This window comes from Triplophysa rosa, linkage group LG10, assembly GCF_024868665.1.
Source record: "Triplophysa rosa linkage group LG10, Trosa_1v2, whole genome shotgun sequence".
In the NCBI taxonomy this organism is placed as follows: Eukaryota; Metazoa; Chordata; class Actinopteri; order Cypriniformes; family Nemacheilidae; genus Triplophysa; species Triplophysa rosa.
This window is the reverse complement of record NC_079899.1, coordinates 1,015,579-1,030,101: the sequence shown is the minus strand read 5'-3', so window position 1 is coordinate 1,030,101 and position 14,523 is coordinate 1,015,579. Positions and strand designations below refer to the sequence as shown.

General features: G+C 42.5%; 1 protein-coding gene across 1 annotated transcript in view; it reads right to left on the bottom strand.

The window, feature by feature from the left end:
• dph6 (diphthamine biosynthesis 6) overlaps positions 1-14,523 on the bottom strand; it is a 43,605-nt gene that overhangs the window by 13,142 nt on the left and 15,940 nt on the right. The window contains exons 7-12 of the mRNA XM_057343240.1: positions 13,676-13,770; positions 13,519-13,612; positions 13,009-13,144; positions 11,829-11,948; positions 10,458-10,587; positions 10,202-10,379 (exon numbers count right to left, since the gene is read on the bottom strand). Of these exons, the coding sequence (XP_057199223.1) occupies positions 10,202-10,379; positions 10,458-10,587; positions 11,829-11,948; positions 13,009-13,144; positions 13,519-13,612; positions 13,676-13,770 (753 nt within the window). The remainder of the gene's footprint in view (positions 1-10,201; positions 10,380-10,457; positions 10,588-11,828; positions 11,949-13,008; positions 13,145-13,518; positions 13,613-13,675; positions 13,771-14,523) is intronic.

Sequence of the window (14,523 nt, the reverse complement as noted above, 5' to 3'; positions counted from 1 at the left end):
GCTCCAGAGCTCTTTTCATTGACCCCGAAACTTCCCTTCATTAGAAAGTGCTGTAAATGATAATGCGGTGATCATATGTGACATCGGTGTAATGACGTTTATTAAAGCGCTGGTGTCGAACAGCCCAGCATCAATTAACACGCTGCACCTTCATTGTTATTTTATCACCTGTGCGTTCTCCTTTCACACCTTCAGCACAGCAGCACAAATCATCAGACGCATTAATAACAATGTGATAATGAGCCGCAATCTCTCTGTCCTGAAGGATCCTCGAGCTAAAAATACACATCAGAGATGCAGAAAACACCGAGGGTCACATCCTCCGGCTGCCGCTGATAAGTCAAGCTCTGCTCCTGTGTTTAGCGCACGTGTGTCAATTAAAACACACAGTCCATCAGCACGCCTGCACAGGTATGAAAGATTACTGGCATCAGACTCAGTGCAGCTGTTGTGTCATCATTTCACCGCTAGAGAGTTCATGGGTTCACAGATTTCCTCTTCAGAACACCGAACCCCACTGAACTGAGACATTTCTCAAAATATCTTCCCTTGTGTTCCACGTGAAATACACAAACCGTATACATGAATAAACCTGTGCTTTATTATTCAACAGGGATGTAGAGAGTCACCGCCGCGATTATAATACATGACGATTCAAGTTATCCGAATTGTAATTCACGCTTTGAACAGCGGGGGCCGCTGTGTTTATCGCAAAACGTGGAGATGCTGATATTTCTGAAATGCAACAAAATCCAAGAAAAGCACAGACAAAGTCTTAGTTTGTTTATATAAAAGTATTTGTTTTTTATTGGATTCGGAAATTTGTTTTAAATTGCATTTTAGTTTAGTTATTTGACATCAAACATATTTTTATTTTACAAATAAATGTGCAGCATTTGAGAAATAATCAAAGGGCAGTTGTTCATGTCTAATTTGTCTCAGCTCATTTTTTTGAAATAAATCGCATCGTGAGCTGAGTGAATCGTTGCATCCCTATTAGTCAAGATGATTTCCAAAACTGCAGAAATTTGAAGAAAGCCCATAAAGAATAAAGAGCTGAATGTTTATTAAACGTGCGATCACGCTCATTTGTCCTCTCCGTACAGAAATCAGCATTTTGCGAGATGTGCTGCGGAAGTAACAGATCAACAAACGCGGCGTTGCTGGGGGGAGGATTCAGTCACATCCATTTCCATAATGGCACGAGTTCCTCGCGATTCTCCGCTCCTGGGTTCACTTGTCAACTTTGATGAATCTTCAGCATCTGCCCGGACCGCGCCGAATTACCGGGACGGGGGGTGGGGGGGGGTTACAGCTTTCAAATGACAGATCAATCACCGCATCATTTACCTGCGAGCGTTATCCGGCGCGGGGAGAACGCCACCGCCGCACACGCGCATCACGCAGACGACAAATCGTCATTGGCATTTGGGTTACGAGCCATCAGCCGCCATCAGACCTTCTGCTCCGAATCCCCATCGTACGGGACGGGGCGGAGAGATGCTTCAAACGGCCGAGAGAGGTTTCAGGGCGTCATAAAAGGCAGAGATTTGATGGTTTTGAATATCAAACGGCGAGAGCCCTTCGCTATTCTAATATTGAAAGTGTAGAACAGGTGCGCGCTGATCAATTATTAAGAGACTTCGCTCAGGTGATCCAGGAGGAGATCTGGGAAATATGATTTACATAAATTAACAGTTCAAACGCAAGAGTTCACACAGCAGTCAAACCTGTTAATTGACTGTCAGTGACGTGGCCCTGAATATACAACACAGCTACATTATTCATCGTCTCGCATGACACGGACGACAGGCCAATTTGCATGAGCGTCCAAAATCTGATCAACAACTACAATGCCGCATGCATTTTTAATCCAGTCGAGAGAGAGACTATTAATATTCATAGGGGTCAGAAAACCCAGCATTTCATTTAACTCCTCACAACCAACCAACAGTTTTACAACAACACAACTTTTAAGACCCTCACACTGCAAAAAACACACATTTCCTTTGAGCTGTTTACAACCCGTCCTGCATATTGTTGCTTTCTACCACACAGAAGAACAAAAGGAAGAAATTCGACAGAATATTTCTGCAACGCTTTTCTACAAAAGACTGTGTGAGGTTATTATTAAAACCAATAAAACACTTCTGTTAGCTGAAGTCAAATCAAATATAGGCCATTATTTGAAAAAAGAAAAGAAAGAAAAATGTTGTCTGATCAATAAAGCGAAATAAGCGTACGTTTACCCACTAAAAAAGAATCAATGAAAACTAAAACTAAAATATATAGAAACGATGAAATGAAAAATGAAAATGGTCACATAAGTATTAATGAAAGTAATGCAACACTGTGTGGGACAGAAAAGCCTCGTTTATTTCATTTATTTGACATTTCTCTTTAATTATTACACTTTTACAGACGTTACTTTTACATTTTTGAGTGAATTACTTCTTTAATAGGACATTTTCAGTGTTAGCAGAGAACAAGAAGTGACCCGAAACGCCATGTTTAAATCTCTTTAAAAGACTTTTTCAAAAGAGAGAAGGCTAGATCGGTCATGGAAGACTGTCACACATGTTCAGAGGATGGATGAGCGTATGAGAACGCTGAGCGTGTGATGGCAGCTCAACACGTGTAGAGAAGAGCCATGTTCTCTACAGCAAACACGTGATGCCAGTCTTTCCTCATGTCAGAAGGTCACACGGCTCTGGGTCCGGACGCGCTGGTCAGCATTTTAATGGCGCGTGTCACTAACATCTCTGCGGTACAAGACTCTTGTTTGTGCTTGTGGTTTGGCAGCGGTAAAGTGACCCGCTCTTGACAAACACTCTTCAGGTCAAGGACACGACGGCATCATCACCACACACATCTTCAGGAATGACCGATGGCATCCACACATCTGATCACACCGCTCACTGGTCTCTCTTTCATGCTGACATTTAACATCTCACATCTTTCTATTCAAATAGCTTAGAGGAGAAATAAACCCATTGTGTAAACACATGAAGAGTCTCATCTGGATTTGACGAGTTGATATCGAGCTCTTCACTAATATTGAGGTTAGATCTGAGCTCAGTTTGACACATTGTCGCCATCTCTTCTCAAACTCTCATGACACACACATTTCTGACTCTTTCACTCAGGAGGAACATCTGAGACGCAGATTCTATGAGAAACAACTGAGATGTGGAGATCTCAAGTGTGATTGGTGGGTTAATGGTGATGGAACGTGATTCCACACAAACTCTTGAGTGTGCGCGCCGCTGGTTGGTGTTTATATCACACACATGAGGATGATGAGAGATGAGCCGGCGCTGATATACGCCCCGAGGAAACGCTTATTCTCCGCCACCAAACGCCCGAGAGCCCCGCTCGCGCCCAAGGCCTCTAGATGTCTCTCGTCTGGATTTTCATTGGCTCGTGCCGCAGCATCACGCGCGCCCGGCTGTCACAGGACATCAGCGTTACTTCCGCAGACATGTAAATAGCTGCGCAAAATTCACAAAGGAAAGTCTTTTTAGTGGCACCTTCAAAAGACGGAATCAAATATGCGCTGAAAGTGCAGACGGTCAGATGTGAGAGCGCGCGAGCTGGTGTCCGTCAGTGATGGCCGTGACGTCGGCCCCTCCTTCCCGAAGCTTCCCGGCTGTCTGACCCCGACATGCCCACAAACGCCCGCATGAGCTCCGCTGTCACCTCTGCTTTTGTCAACTCCGTGCTGCTTTTCCTGTGTATCTATCGGCTGTTTGGAGCCGAGGCAAGGTCAGACGGAGCTCTTCGCATATTACCCACAATGCAACACACCAATCATGAACTGCCATATTTGTCACGTATCATGTTTGTTGATGTCAACGTTAACGTTATTATCAGCCGATACGGTAAATGTTCAATCATCGTTCCAATCCTGAAAACTCAGACGTGCCGTTTGAAGACGAGAGAGGAGAAGGGGGCGTTTTTGGTCTTGTGAGAGGAGAAATGGCCCTGTCGCCTGATTCTTTGACAGATTGGTTGCGAGGCTTTTTCGACTGATGCACATACCGCAAAAATTCCCGTCTGCCGCCGTTCCCCCGTGACCTGCCCGCGGGACACCACGAGCGCGTCACTCCATCAAACGCGATCTTTCCAGGACAATGCAAATGATGACAAATTCCATCATACCGCATTATGCGCTTTCCCGCTAATCTCCCTAATTCGACAGAATCGGAAGGTTTGGCCGCTTCGGCCGAGGGGCGAGATGTCGGACTCAATGATGCTACGGCCTTCAACTGCTCCAGCCGTCTCTCTTCCTTTAAACACGCTAAGATCCACTCAGCTAAACGCAGATGCCGTCCAGACGATGTTTTGCGGTGGTTGTGGTTTCCAGCAGCGCGTCAAGCCATGTCACATCACGCGAGCCTACGCAGCCACTGCAAGATCAAATCCCGTCCGGCCGGACACACACACACAGAGAGGACAGACCCGCAGCACAGCGCTTACAGTGACCCGCAGCACATTTACAACTGCACTGCATCACACACACACACGCACGCACGCACGCACGCACGCACACACACATGGCAGAGGTGCAGTGTGTGCCAGCGCTCAACAGAGGGCAGTGTGACCTCATGAAAAACACAGACATCTTTCTCTGGTGTGCACTGCACTTGGGATAGAAGTGAAGGGAATATGAGCTCTGCTCATCCGCAGAAAACCACAAAAACAACTCAACACTACATATTCTACTAGAAGAAATCAAGTTCAAACTCTTTTGCACTACACACGACCGCTTTCTATTCGCTTGAATATTCTTTAAAAAAACAACATGACGTCGGTTTTATTTTTCTTCATTTAAACAAACGCACAGAATAAATCTGCGCAAATATTTGACACTACAAACAACTCGATCTTAATATTTGTTCTCAAGCGGACAAACGAGTTTCATCTCACTAAAACCCCCAAATAAATAAGAAATAGATTTTATTTTGCATTAGGATAAATCATTTTACTTTAATTTTTATAATAATTAAACACATTCCCATTATGTATTGTATTATTAATATATAATGGCAGTATTTGTTGTATGGCCTGCAGATTTAAAAACAACAATTATTATTAATGTCATAATTATGATATTGTTACTAAATACATTTTTTTACTATAATAAATTACCATCACAGTAATGAGAATCGACACTGAATAAACAAGAATTACATTTGTGAGAACAGAGATTACAGACAACAGAGATTTTTTTTGCCACGAAAATAAAGTTGCCATACAAAATATCAGGCCCAGAAACAGGCTTCGTTCTTCCGAAAAATATGATATCTGTTTTTGGGCTGAAGTGTGTTTTATAGAGATCTGTGGACGGACTGAAACACCGTCTGATGTGAAATGAGGACCAAACACTTAGTGAGGAAAAGTCATTGGAGCATAAATGTTAGTGTCCTGTAACCCTTCCGTCAGGCGAGAACTGGAAGCTGTGATGTTTAGTTTAATTCACGAGGTTGATGAGAAGTCTCTCTCTGCATGCGAGTCATGCAGCGCTCTTCTCTTCTCTTCCTCTGGCTGGTCTCGTGTATTTTCTTCTTTCTGTGTGATGGTGATGGTGGTGTTGTCAGTGTCTGTCCCGTCAAACGCTGGCGTACAGGAATAGAGCCCTCGTTACCATAGCAATAGAACGGCCGTGCGCCTCTCCTCCTCCTCGAGACGATGATTAAGCCGGACAAGCACTCGCTGGCTTCTCTTCTTCTCAAATATAAGCTTTTATTATTCCACTTTTTTGATAGTAGCCAAGAACACAGCAACTGACCGTCTCATACACAAGTTAAAATGACCTTCCCTCTTCTACAAGCAGACGTCGAGAGTGTCGTGATGTGTGTACAGCACATTTAACAGACCTGCTCAGATATAGCTCTGGAAAAAAGAGATCACGCTCGTTGCCTTTTAATCATCATTCTGCATGTGCTGGGTCTATTTCTATTACAGTTCAACAAAACATAAATATAAAGTCAGTATTAAGCCAAGACACATGACGAATATTCCGTTTTCTTCATTCCTATTAAATACATTCATTTAAGAATGAATATAAATGTGTTTTATTTGCAGCATTCAAGGTCTAAACGCTGCATTGCAATTTGTTATTTTGACTAGTTTGTCTGTTTTATATTTCCTTGAATTATATATATATATATATATATATATGAAGAGTTTTTTTCCAAAAAGAGATAAAACATTTTTTGGTATAAAATGATGTTATCATGTTTTGATTGTGTTATTAAATGAAAACAAAACAACTGCAGTTTGATTGATAGTAACTGGAATGCACAATAAAAAACACGAGTGATCTCAGTTTGGAAATAGACTCTTCATATATATCTGTGTGTGATTTATTTATGTATTTGGAATGTGAGTCAGTAGGTCAGAGAATGAAACATTATCGATCCCTTTACCCAAACACACAGGTATAAAATAAAGGTAATAATTAAGTACATATGAAAACCTCCCACTCTGCACGACACTGAAACAGAAGACCGGAGGAAGATGAGAGACCTCGGACACAGAGAGCCGTCAGACAGCAAGAGCACATGAAGACCATTCAGACACAATCAGGATGAGTACATTAATGAAGAGACGAGAGCGCCGGCGCGGGACACGCAAACACAATTCACTCTGACAGATCCAGTTCATCCGCTATCATCTCCCAGTACAAACCTCATACCGGCACACGTGCTTATGACTCCAGAAGAATGTCACAGCCGGTCACATGACCACCTCAGAAAACAAGACCTGATTCCACCCGTCACAAAAGAAACCAATGCAAGAACGCACGGAGAAATCAGACGATGAGTCACGTGCCATCAGTGATCCCGAGATCAGACGGGTTATCAGAACGGGTACCCTTTCTGAAGGTTGCGCACCTTTAAACTAAGAATATAGGATTTTGTCGGCACGATACAACATGATAAAGCGTTCTATATTTGGCCGGTAAGTTTCACACAGATATGTTTATGAACAAAACCGTTGGTCACGCTGATTCAAGTCTGGTCGGCTTGTGATTTCATTTACAAAGCATTCAAACAGTCCGATTATAAACCTACAAACAATTATTATCACTGTTATCAATGCTAATGCTAATACATTAGCTGTAAGATGTATTCTGTGCTTTTGTTCTTCTTTCTGCTGTGTTGTTTCTGTAAAGTTGTAGAAAGCATTCTAGAAATCAATTTGAATTGGATTCATTACGGTTTTATTTGTATGTGTAACTACAGATCATTAAACGATGAAATAGAATTGGCTCTGGTGTCATTATTTATTACAGTTTGTAATTTTACTTCAAGTCTTTGTGAATCTGAAAGCAAAAAGCTGTTAAATGCAGTCCCAGAAAGGATGTTCTGCTGGAGGAGCAGACGCGTGTGGCACTATAAGGCTCATTGTCTCTGGTAAGTGATCTGGGTGTGTTTATTGGAGCCGATGGCATCCGTGCGTTGTTGGAGAGCTCCTCTGGCCTCCGGCACATCATATTACCGGGGCATTATTTCACGCCTGCGCGCCTCTTTTATCAACCGCTCCTCAAGTAATGTTAATAGACTAGAAAATTGAGACATTTATGAAGTATAGGCGGTGTTTATGAAAAAATCCATAAAATATGACAAGGCCTCGGCGAGATGAAAGAGGCGTTTTAATAGATTACGGCACGGAGAGATGACGGCACCTCCTCCAGACATCCGGCTGTTTTCTGCCACTCGTGGAGTTGGGATGCAAACACATCGTCATCATCGTCATCCCAATCAACATCCCCAGACTTCAGAACGCACGTACGGCTGCTATATCGCTGCTCCTGGGGCTCAAGAGACTCCAAACGCATGCACACGTAAAGATATACTGAAAGCGGTTGGTGTTTAATTGGTCAACAACGATCAAACTCTGACAACACTTGTATGAGCTCTACATGAGGATTACCAGCATGTGTTGGGCTCTGATGACACTCGCACGTCTATTGATTTCAGAATCTTCTAACAGGCTCATTGTTTTAACAGATTTAACACGCTTAAGCAGATTACCCAAGCGCTCCTGCAGCGGCGGTCTCTCTGACGCTAATTGTGGGCGTCGGATTGCGGTTTTTACCATCTCCAAAATCCAATGCAAATCCAATTGGCGGGCCACCGGAGGCTGGTAGAGAATAAAGCGTCCCTCCCGACGGCGTGTTCAGGAGTGGGTGTATTCCCCAAACTGGGACTAACACGACTACATCTTTCCCGCAGATGGTAAATTGGATTATTTAGGCGGGTTTCTGGTGGCGCGAGGTCTTTCGTGGGTTTGCGGATTCTATTATGACGATGTGCCGGGACTCCCGCTGTTTACTACCGCTTCAGTTAATTGTGGGTCAATTCCAGCCATCTGCCAACATCATCGTCTGTTATGAGAGGAAATTGATTTTCCTCCTGCACTTGTAAAACACATTCCTCTGGATTATGTGTACGGCTGCGGGAGAAAGTGTCAAGTGTTCACAAATCATGGTAGAAATGTCCGCACCTAAATATTTAGCCTTGAAATGAAGTCCTGATGATGCCATTTGCATGAACGTTCCTCAGAGGAAGAAATGAAGCAGAAGTACAGTGGAATGTATCTTCAGGCTGATTACAGATATCTGCAATATTATGCTAAACGTGACCTCCCCGCTGAAGTTAATAAAGACTGAAAGAGACACATCGCGTCTGATGCTTAATTTCATCCAAATGACGCTGGAATGTGTTCACAGCCTGAAGCTACAGAAACACAAACACAAAGGTTAACCAATTTCCCCAAATCAAAGCCGATAAGAATCCTTCACATTACCAAACGAAATATATAAAGGCAATTACAACAAGACTGTACTCATTATAACGCGATGAAAGAAATATCAGACACTTACTAGAAATCCAGCAGGAAATAAAGTGGTAATAAGGGTCAGAGGATATTGATAATATTACATTTAAAGCGTTTCCTTTTTTACACTTATTCCTTTAGAAAATTCTCTTATTTAATATATTTGATCTATACTAACCACAGTATACAAAGCTAAGTGTACAAGTACTGAAGCTAAGGAACGGCAGAAAATGAGACGTTTACTTCATTAATAATGATAAAAGAGTTAAACAGTGGCGAGTTAGGGATTTCACTAATTTCACTAATTTACTCGTTGCTGATGACAGGTTGAAACATAAAGCTATTCCCTCGACATTTATCAAATGTACAGGAGGAAATCTTTTGCCAGTCTGTTTAAATCTGCAACATTTTTAAATACAGTTTACATGTTAATTGTTTTTGTTAAGCAATAAATGTTAAAGTAACAGGGTTGAAGATTTAACTGAAACTCTCACTCAGACAGTCTGGAGGAGCTGCTTTATACTGTAGGTATTGATAAACTTATATTGATTATACAGAGAATTCAAATGTTGCAGAATAAATCTGGTAACAGGGTTGACGCGTTAATTTTGAGGCGTTTGTGCTTCTTAGCTGTGCAAAGACAATCAAAGAAATTCTGATCTGATAAGAGAGATAATGATGATTAATGACGGAGGTCCAGGGGATTCTGGCAAAAATGAACATGCCATGTGACTGAACAAAGAATCCCAGATTATTCCCAGTGAAGACGTTTGGACGGTACACACACAGATAAAGGGGAAACATCATCAGCGTGGATTGTCATTACTGGCGTGCGGCGGGGGGTGACGCGGGCACAGTGGGGGGTTAATTATATCAGTATGGGAAACTATCTACACTTTTCCAATTGAGCAAATGTAAGATGGCAACGCGGCTGTCAGGCATGATGGGACGCGGTCGACGCGTTACACGTGACTGAAATGTGGAATTGATGATATCACACACACCCTGTGAGCCGTTTCAACACACATTTACATCAAGTGAAATCATGCTGGATATTAACATGCTGTGCTCATGACCATCTGATGGAGCAAAATCTATATCTCGTGACACCTGCCAAACGTGGATGAGTTGAGAAAAATCCTCGACCGTACCATCTCTGCAACTGAACTTCATCCAGCAGATATGATGGCATGAGTGTGAAAAACAAATCCATCCACACCATGCGTTCCATACTTTCATTACAGTAAAAGCGTGGTAACCTTGTTTTTTGGTGTATTGATTAGTGTTAACAGCACCACAGTGTATCTCCTTCAGATCCTCTTCAGATGTGAATCGTGTGTGTGTGGTGTCGTACCCGCACAGCCTGACTGTAGGGGCCGATGTTTGCCGGAGCCCAGTGAGACAGACCCTGAACGTGAAGAACATCTCTCCGGTGAAATCTCTCCTCGTCCTCACAAACTGCCGTCCGGTGGTGAAGCAGAACGTCCACCCTGAGAAACTGCTGGACGGGGAGAGGGACCTGAACGCAGACCCTGAATCAGACGACATGACGTGAGTCACACACTGAGTTCTTGATTTTCAGTGACAGATGCGGCGAGAGACGTGCAGACCTGGCCGGTGGATTGTGTTTGAAGAAGCTGCAGTACACAGAGTTGATCAGACTGAAGTTCTGCAGATCGCTGACGTACAGATGAACCAGAACAACATCATCCAACAGCAAACCTCTCGCCTGCACTTCACCTGCACCACAACACAACAAATCATCAGACTGACATGCTTTTCAACCCTGTTACCGTCACTCAGTCTCAGCCGATCTGCTAATCACTTTCTCTGGGAAAAGACAAATCAAACATGATTCTATGCAATCTTTTACGTATATTTACAGTCTAGATTCTTCAGTTCGGTCTCCAGAACAACATGTTATGATTTAAATAGGTTTAATGGTTTAAATCACAGAAATATAAAAACTCACATTTTCGCATCACGGCTTAGATTCCTGAGTAAATAAATATTTGAATAGTTAATATATAATAAAGCAATAAGCCCCGCGAAGCAGTGGGTTACAGTGCATTTTATAACAGCTAAGGGCGTTGTGGCACGAAGCGAAGCGGAGTTATGCTTATTATTCCATATGCTTAGCAAGGTTTCATAAAATAAAGTAAATAAAATGATATTTAGGCTATGTGGTGCGGTCAGCCGTTATATATTGGGGTATTTTATAACGGCTTAGAACTCCGCTCAGCCAATCAGAATCAAGGACCAGAACTCACCGTTTTATAATACAATATATAGTTAATACCTATTCAGATGAATTGACTCTTACGTGACGTGTTCTATTAAAGTAACAGAGCACAGAAATGTCTCTGGAGAATGAGATACTGTCACTCGGCCTCTTAGGTAAAGATTTGCTTTTCCTTTTTAAATTCGACATTCATGAAAAACATGTGAAACGCACGCACGCACACACAGAGAAAGTGTGGAAATGATTTCAACATCAGAATCTCACGCGCCATCAAGCTTGTTTCTTCTTTCGGCCTCTCGTGTGTCAGCGTTCTCTCGCACAAAGAGCCGGTTATTAAATATTAACTTGCTTAATATTGTCTCAGGCTGTTTCGTCAACTAAGACGAGAAACATTAAATATGCTTTTCATCCCCGGCCGCATACGCTCGCTCCCCTCTCTCTCTCAAGTATGTTTTTCTCTTCGCTCTTTAAAAGTCCTGCGGGCCATGAAAACAGCCACACAGCCGGCCGTCTCTTCTTGAAGCAGCGTTTTTTTATTCTGAAGTCCTGAACGGAGGATAAGACGCGCTTGGCTCTCGCACTTAAAAGCACATTTTACCATCACAAATGAAAGCGTGTTTGAAAGAAAGGCGTTTGATGACGTGAACCCTGAAGAGACGTGTTTGTGATTCTTCATTAGCTCTTCCCAACAACCCCCCGTCAGCTCAAACACACGCTGATATGAGATGTACAGTCATACTTTGCAGGAGTGTGAAAACGTGTCGGGTTTGACTCTGGACGTCTGCGTGTGGGTCGGTCAGTCCTGTTATCCACTGATAACCCGCTGCACTCCTCTGTGACGCTGAAGACCGTCCACCGTCTGGAACACAACACAATTCGATCATCGTCTAACACAAGAAAATAAACGAGGATATAAACATGATTGCTTTAATAATCTCATGGAGCAGTTTTTGACATCATGTGCGTGTCTGAAGCTGTATAACATAACGTTTAATATAATACATTCTCTACAGTTGTGCTGTAGTCCTCAGGGCCGTTTCTTCAAGGTTTCTGTCTTGTTTCAGTCTCAAATGGGTTTTAAAGCACTTTATTTCCAGACCCCACCTGTGGTGATATCTGTGATTTACTTCTTAACGCCATTAATGGAATTGGATTCTGCTTTTGTACAAACATAGCTATAACTTATTTTTCATTTGACTTCGTTTGTTGTATCGAGTCAGAAATGGATGGGTCAAAAGGTCAACAGAATGAATACAGAAACCCACAAAATTGAAGAATGATTGCTAAGAAGTTCTTGTGTAAGATCTAAATAACATCTGATATACTGAAGCAATTTCATAAGAGCAAGAGAGCTGTTTCACCAGTATGAGCTCCACTGAAAACGTCTTTTTACATTTATGCAAATGTTCAATATGATATTTCTATTATTTTACATTAAAAAAACAAGAATTTTAACGTTTTTTCATCAATGACAATAGCAGCAGAACTGTTTCTAAATGTGACAAACAGAAGTTTGTGTTTGGCTGGTATCAATAATACAATTATTATTTAATTTATGTTCATATTCATTTGTATGATTATTATTTTACTGTATGTTGATTCTATTAAATAAACAATTGGTTGAATGTAGTTCGGTGGCATTAAAGAAGCGTACGGTACACTGACATCTAGCGGTTGAGCTTGGCATTGCAGTCTAAAGTCAGAATATTGGATATTCAAGTTTAGTCTTTTGATTGTCATCAGAAATGATCTCCAGGCGCTCTCTATTGTTTGTGAATGTGTACCGGAAGTTCAGCTGGGGTCACAAAAGAGCGCATGCGCAGTAACGTTTGTTTGTGTTGTTCAGATGAAAGCGTCTACAAGTATTATAAAGGATCTATCAGATTTGATCATGTTTAAGTGAAATATGATCTCCTCACAGCAGCTCTCTGTGTTTGACGGACAATCTTCTAGGACGTCTGGATCTTCTCCAGCAGATGTCAGCTCCTCCTTCATTCTGTCAATGGTGTTCTGGCAAGGACATTTCCAGAGAGCCACCGGCCGGCCGTCAGAGTCCTGCGGCACACGACAAACACACAGAATCACCGAATCCATCGATAAACCCATCACACCTGAGAAACACGTTCCACACATCTTCCCTGCTGTCATCTGCTGTTGGCTGTATGAGAATTACACGAATGATACTCCAGAGGAAGAGCGTTAATTCAGGACGGACCCTCGGCCCGCCGGAGCTCATGTCAGATGACATCAGTCAGTGTGACGGAGATGACTGAAGGACTTTCCGTCTCGGGTGATGTGTTTTTATACCCCCAGCACACACACATAAAGTCCTCTTCGGAGAATCACTCATTATCCAGTAAATTCCTGGCATCATGCCACAGGAGGACCTGTAAACACCTGTCACACCAGCAGAGGAAAGCTGATCTCACCTGACATTTGACCTCCGTGTGCATCTGTGTGAAGCGCAGGTAACCCACCGGAGCGAAGGCATCAGCCGAGTGGATGACAGTTTCCATGGAGTCGCTGTAACGGTGACATCATCAGGAGAGGCAGAGAGATCAGGACAAACACTCACACGATACTCACATGACGATCTTCTTCTTAAAGAGCGGACAGTCCGTGGTGAAGGTCTCGTACTCGCCGCCTTCACCGCAGATGTGAACTCCATACTTCTGTGAAAGCTGACAAACACTCTGACACGGTCACATGACCACTGAACTGACAACACAACACTTATCATTCAATATCAATCATCAATGAGATGAAGGGTTACTTTTATTGCTATTTAATGTTTACCTTTTCGTTACTATAGTAAACTGTGGTATAATTCCTAGATACTTTTGACCTCGCTATAGCACATTTTTCATTGAACTACACTTCATAAGTTCACAAAACTACACAATATTACACATTAACAGGTGTAATCATTACTATAGTACACTACAGCACACTATGGCTGTGTCCGAAATAGCCCCCTGTACCCTAATATAGTGCACTATTTGAGGGGACATCCATTTTTAGCGGTGTCCGTATTCATAGTGGACATTATTGAGTGCACTCATTCAATCCCATGATGCATCATAATAACGAGTGTACAAACGATGTACACTCACCGCTAGCTGCTAGCCATCTATCGTGACGCTCGCGCTGAATGAATTCCCGCGTCTCGGCAGAAGATGGCGCCTGCAGCGTTTCCAGTGTCCGAATTTACTCACTCGTTTTCACACGCTCCTTAAAGTGGACTATTTTAGTGAACTCATGTAGGGTACAGTGAATGAGGGTATAGTGGGCAATTTCGGACACAGCCAATAACTTATTTATTATTCACTACAGTTTATCGGTTAAGTGCACTACAGTTTACTACATATTAAAGTACACCAAGTACACTACAGTATTCACTACAGTTTATCAGTTAAGTGGTCAAATCTTGCAGG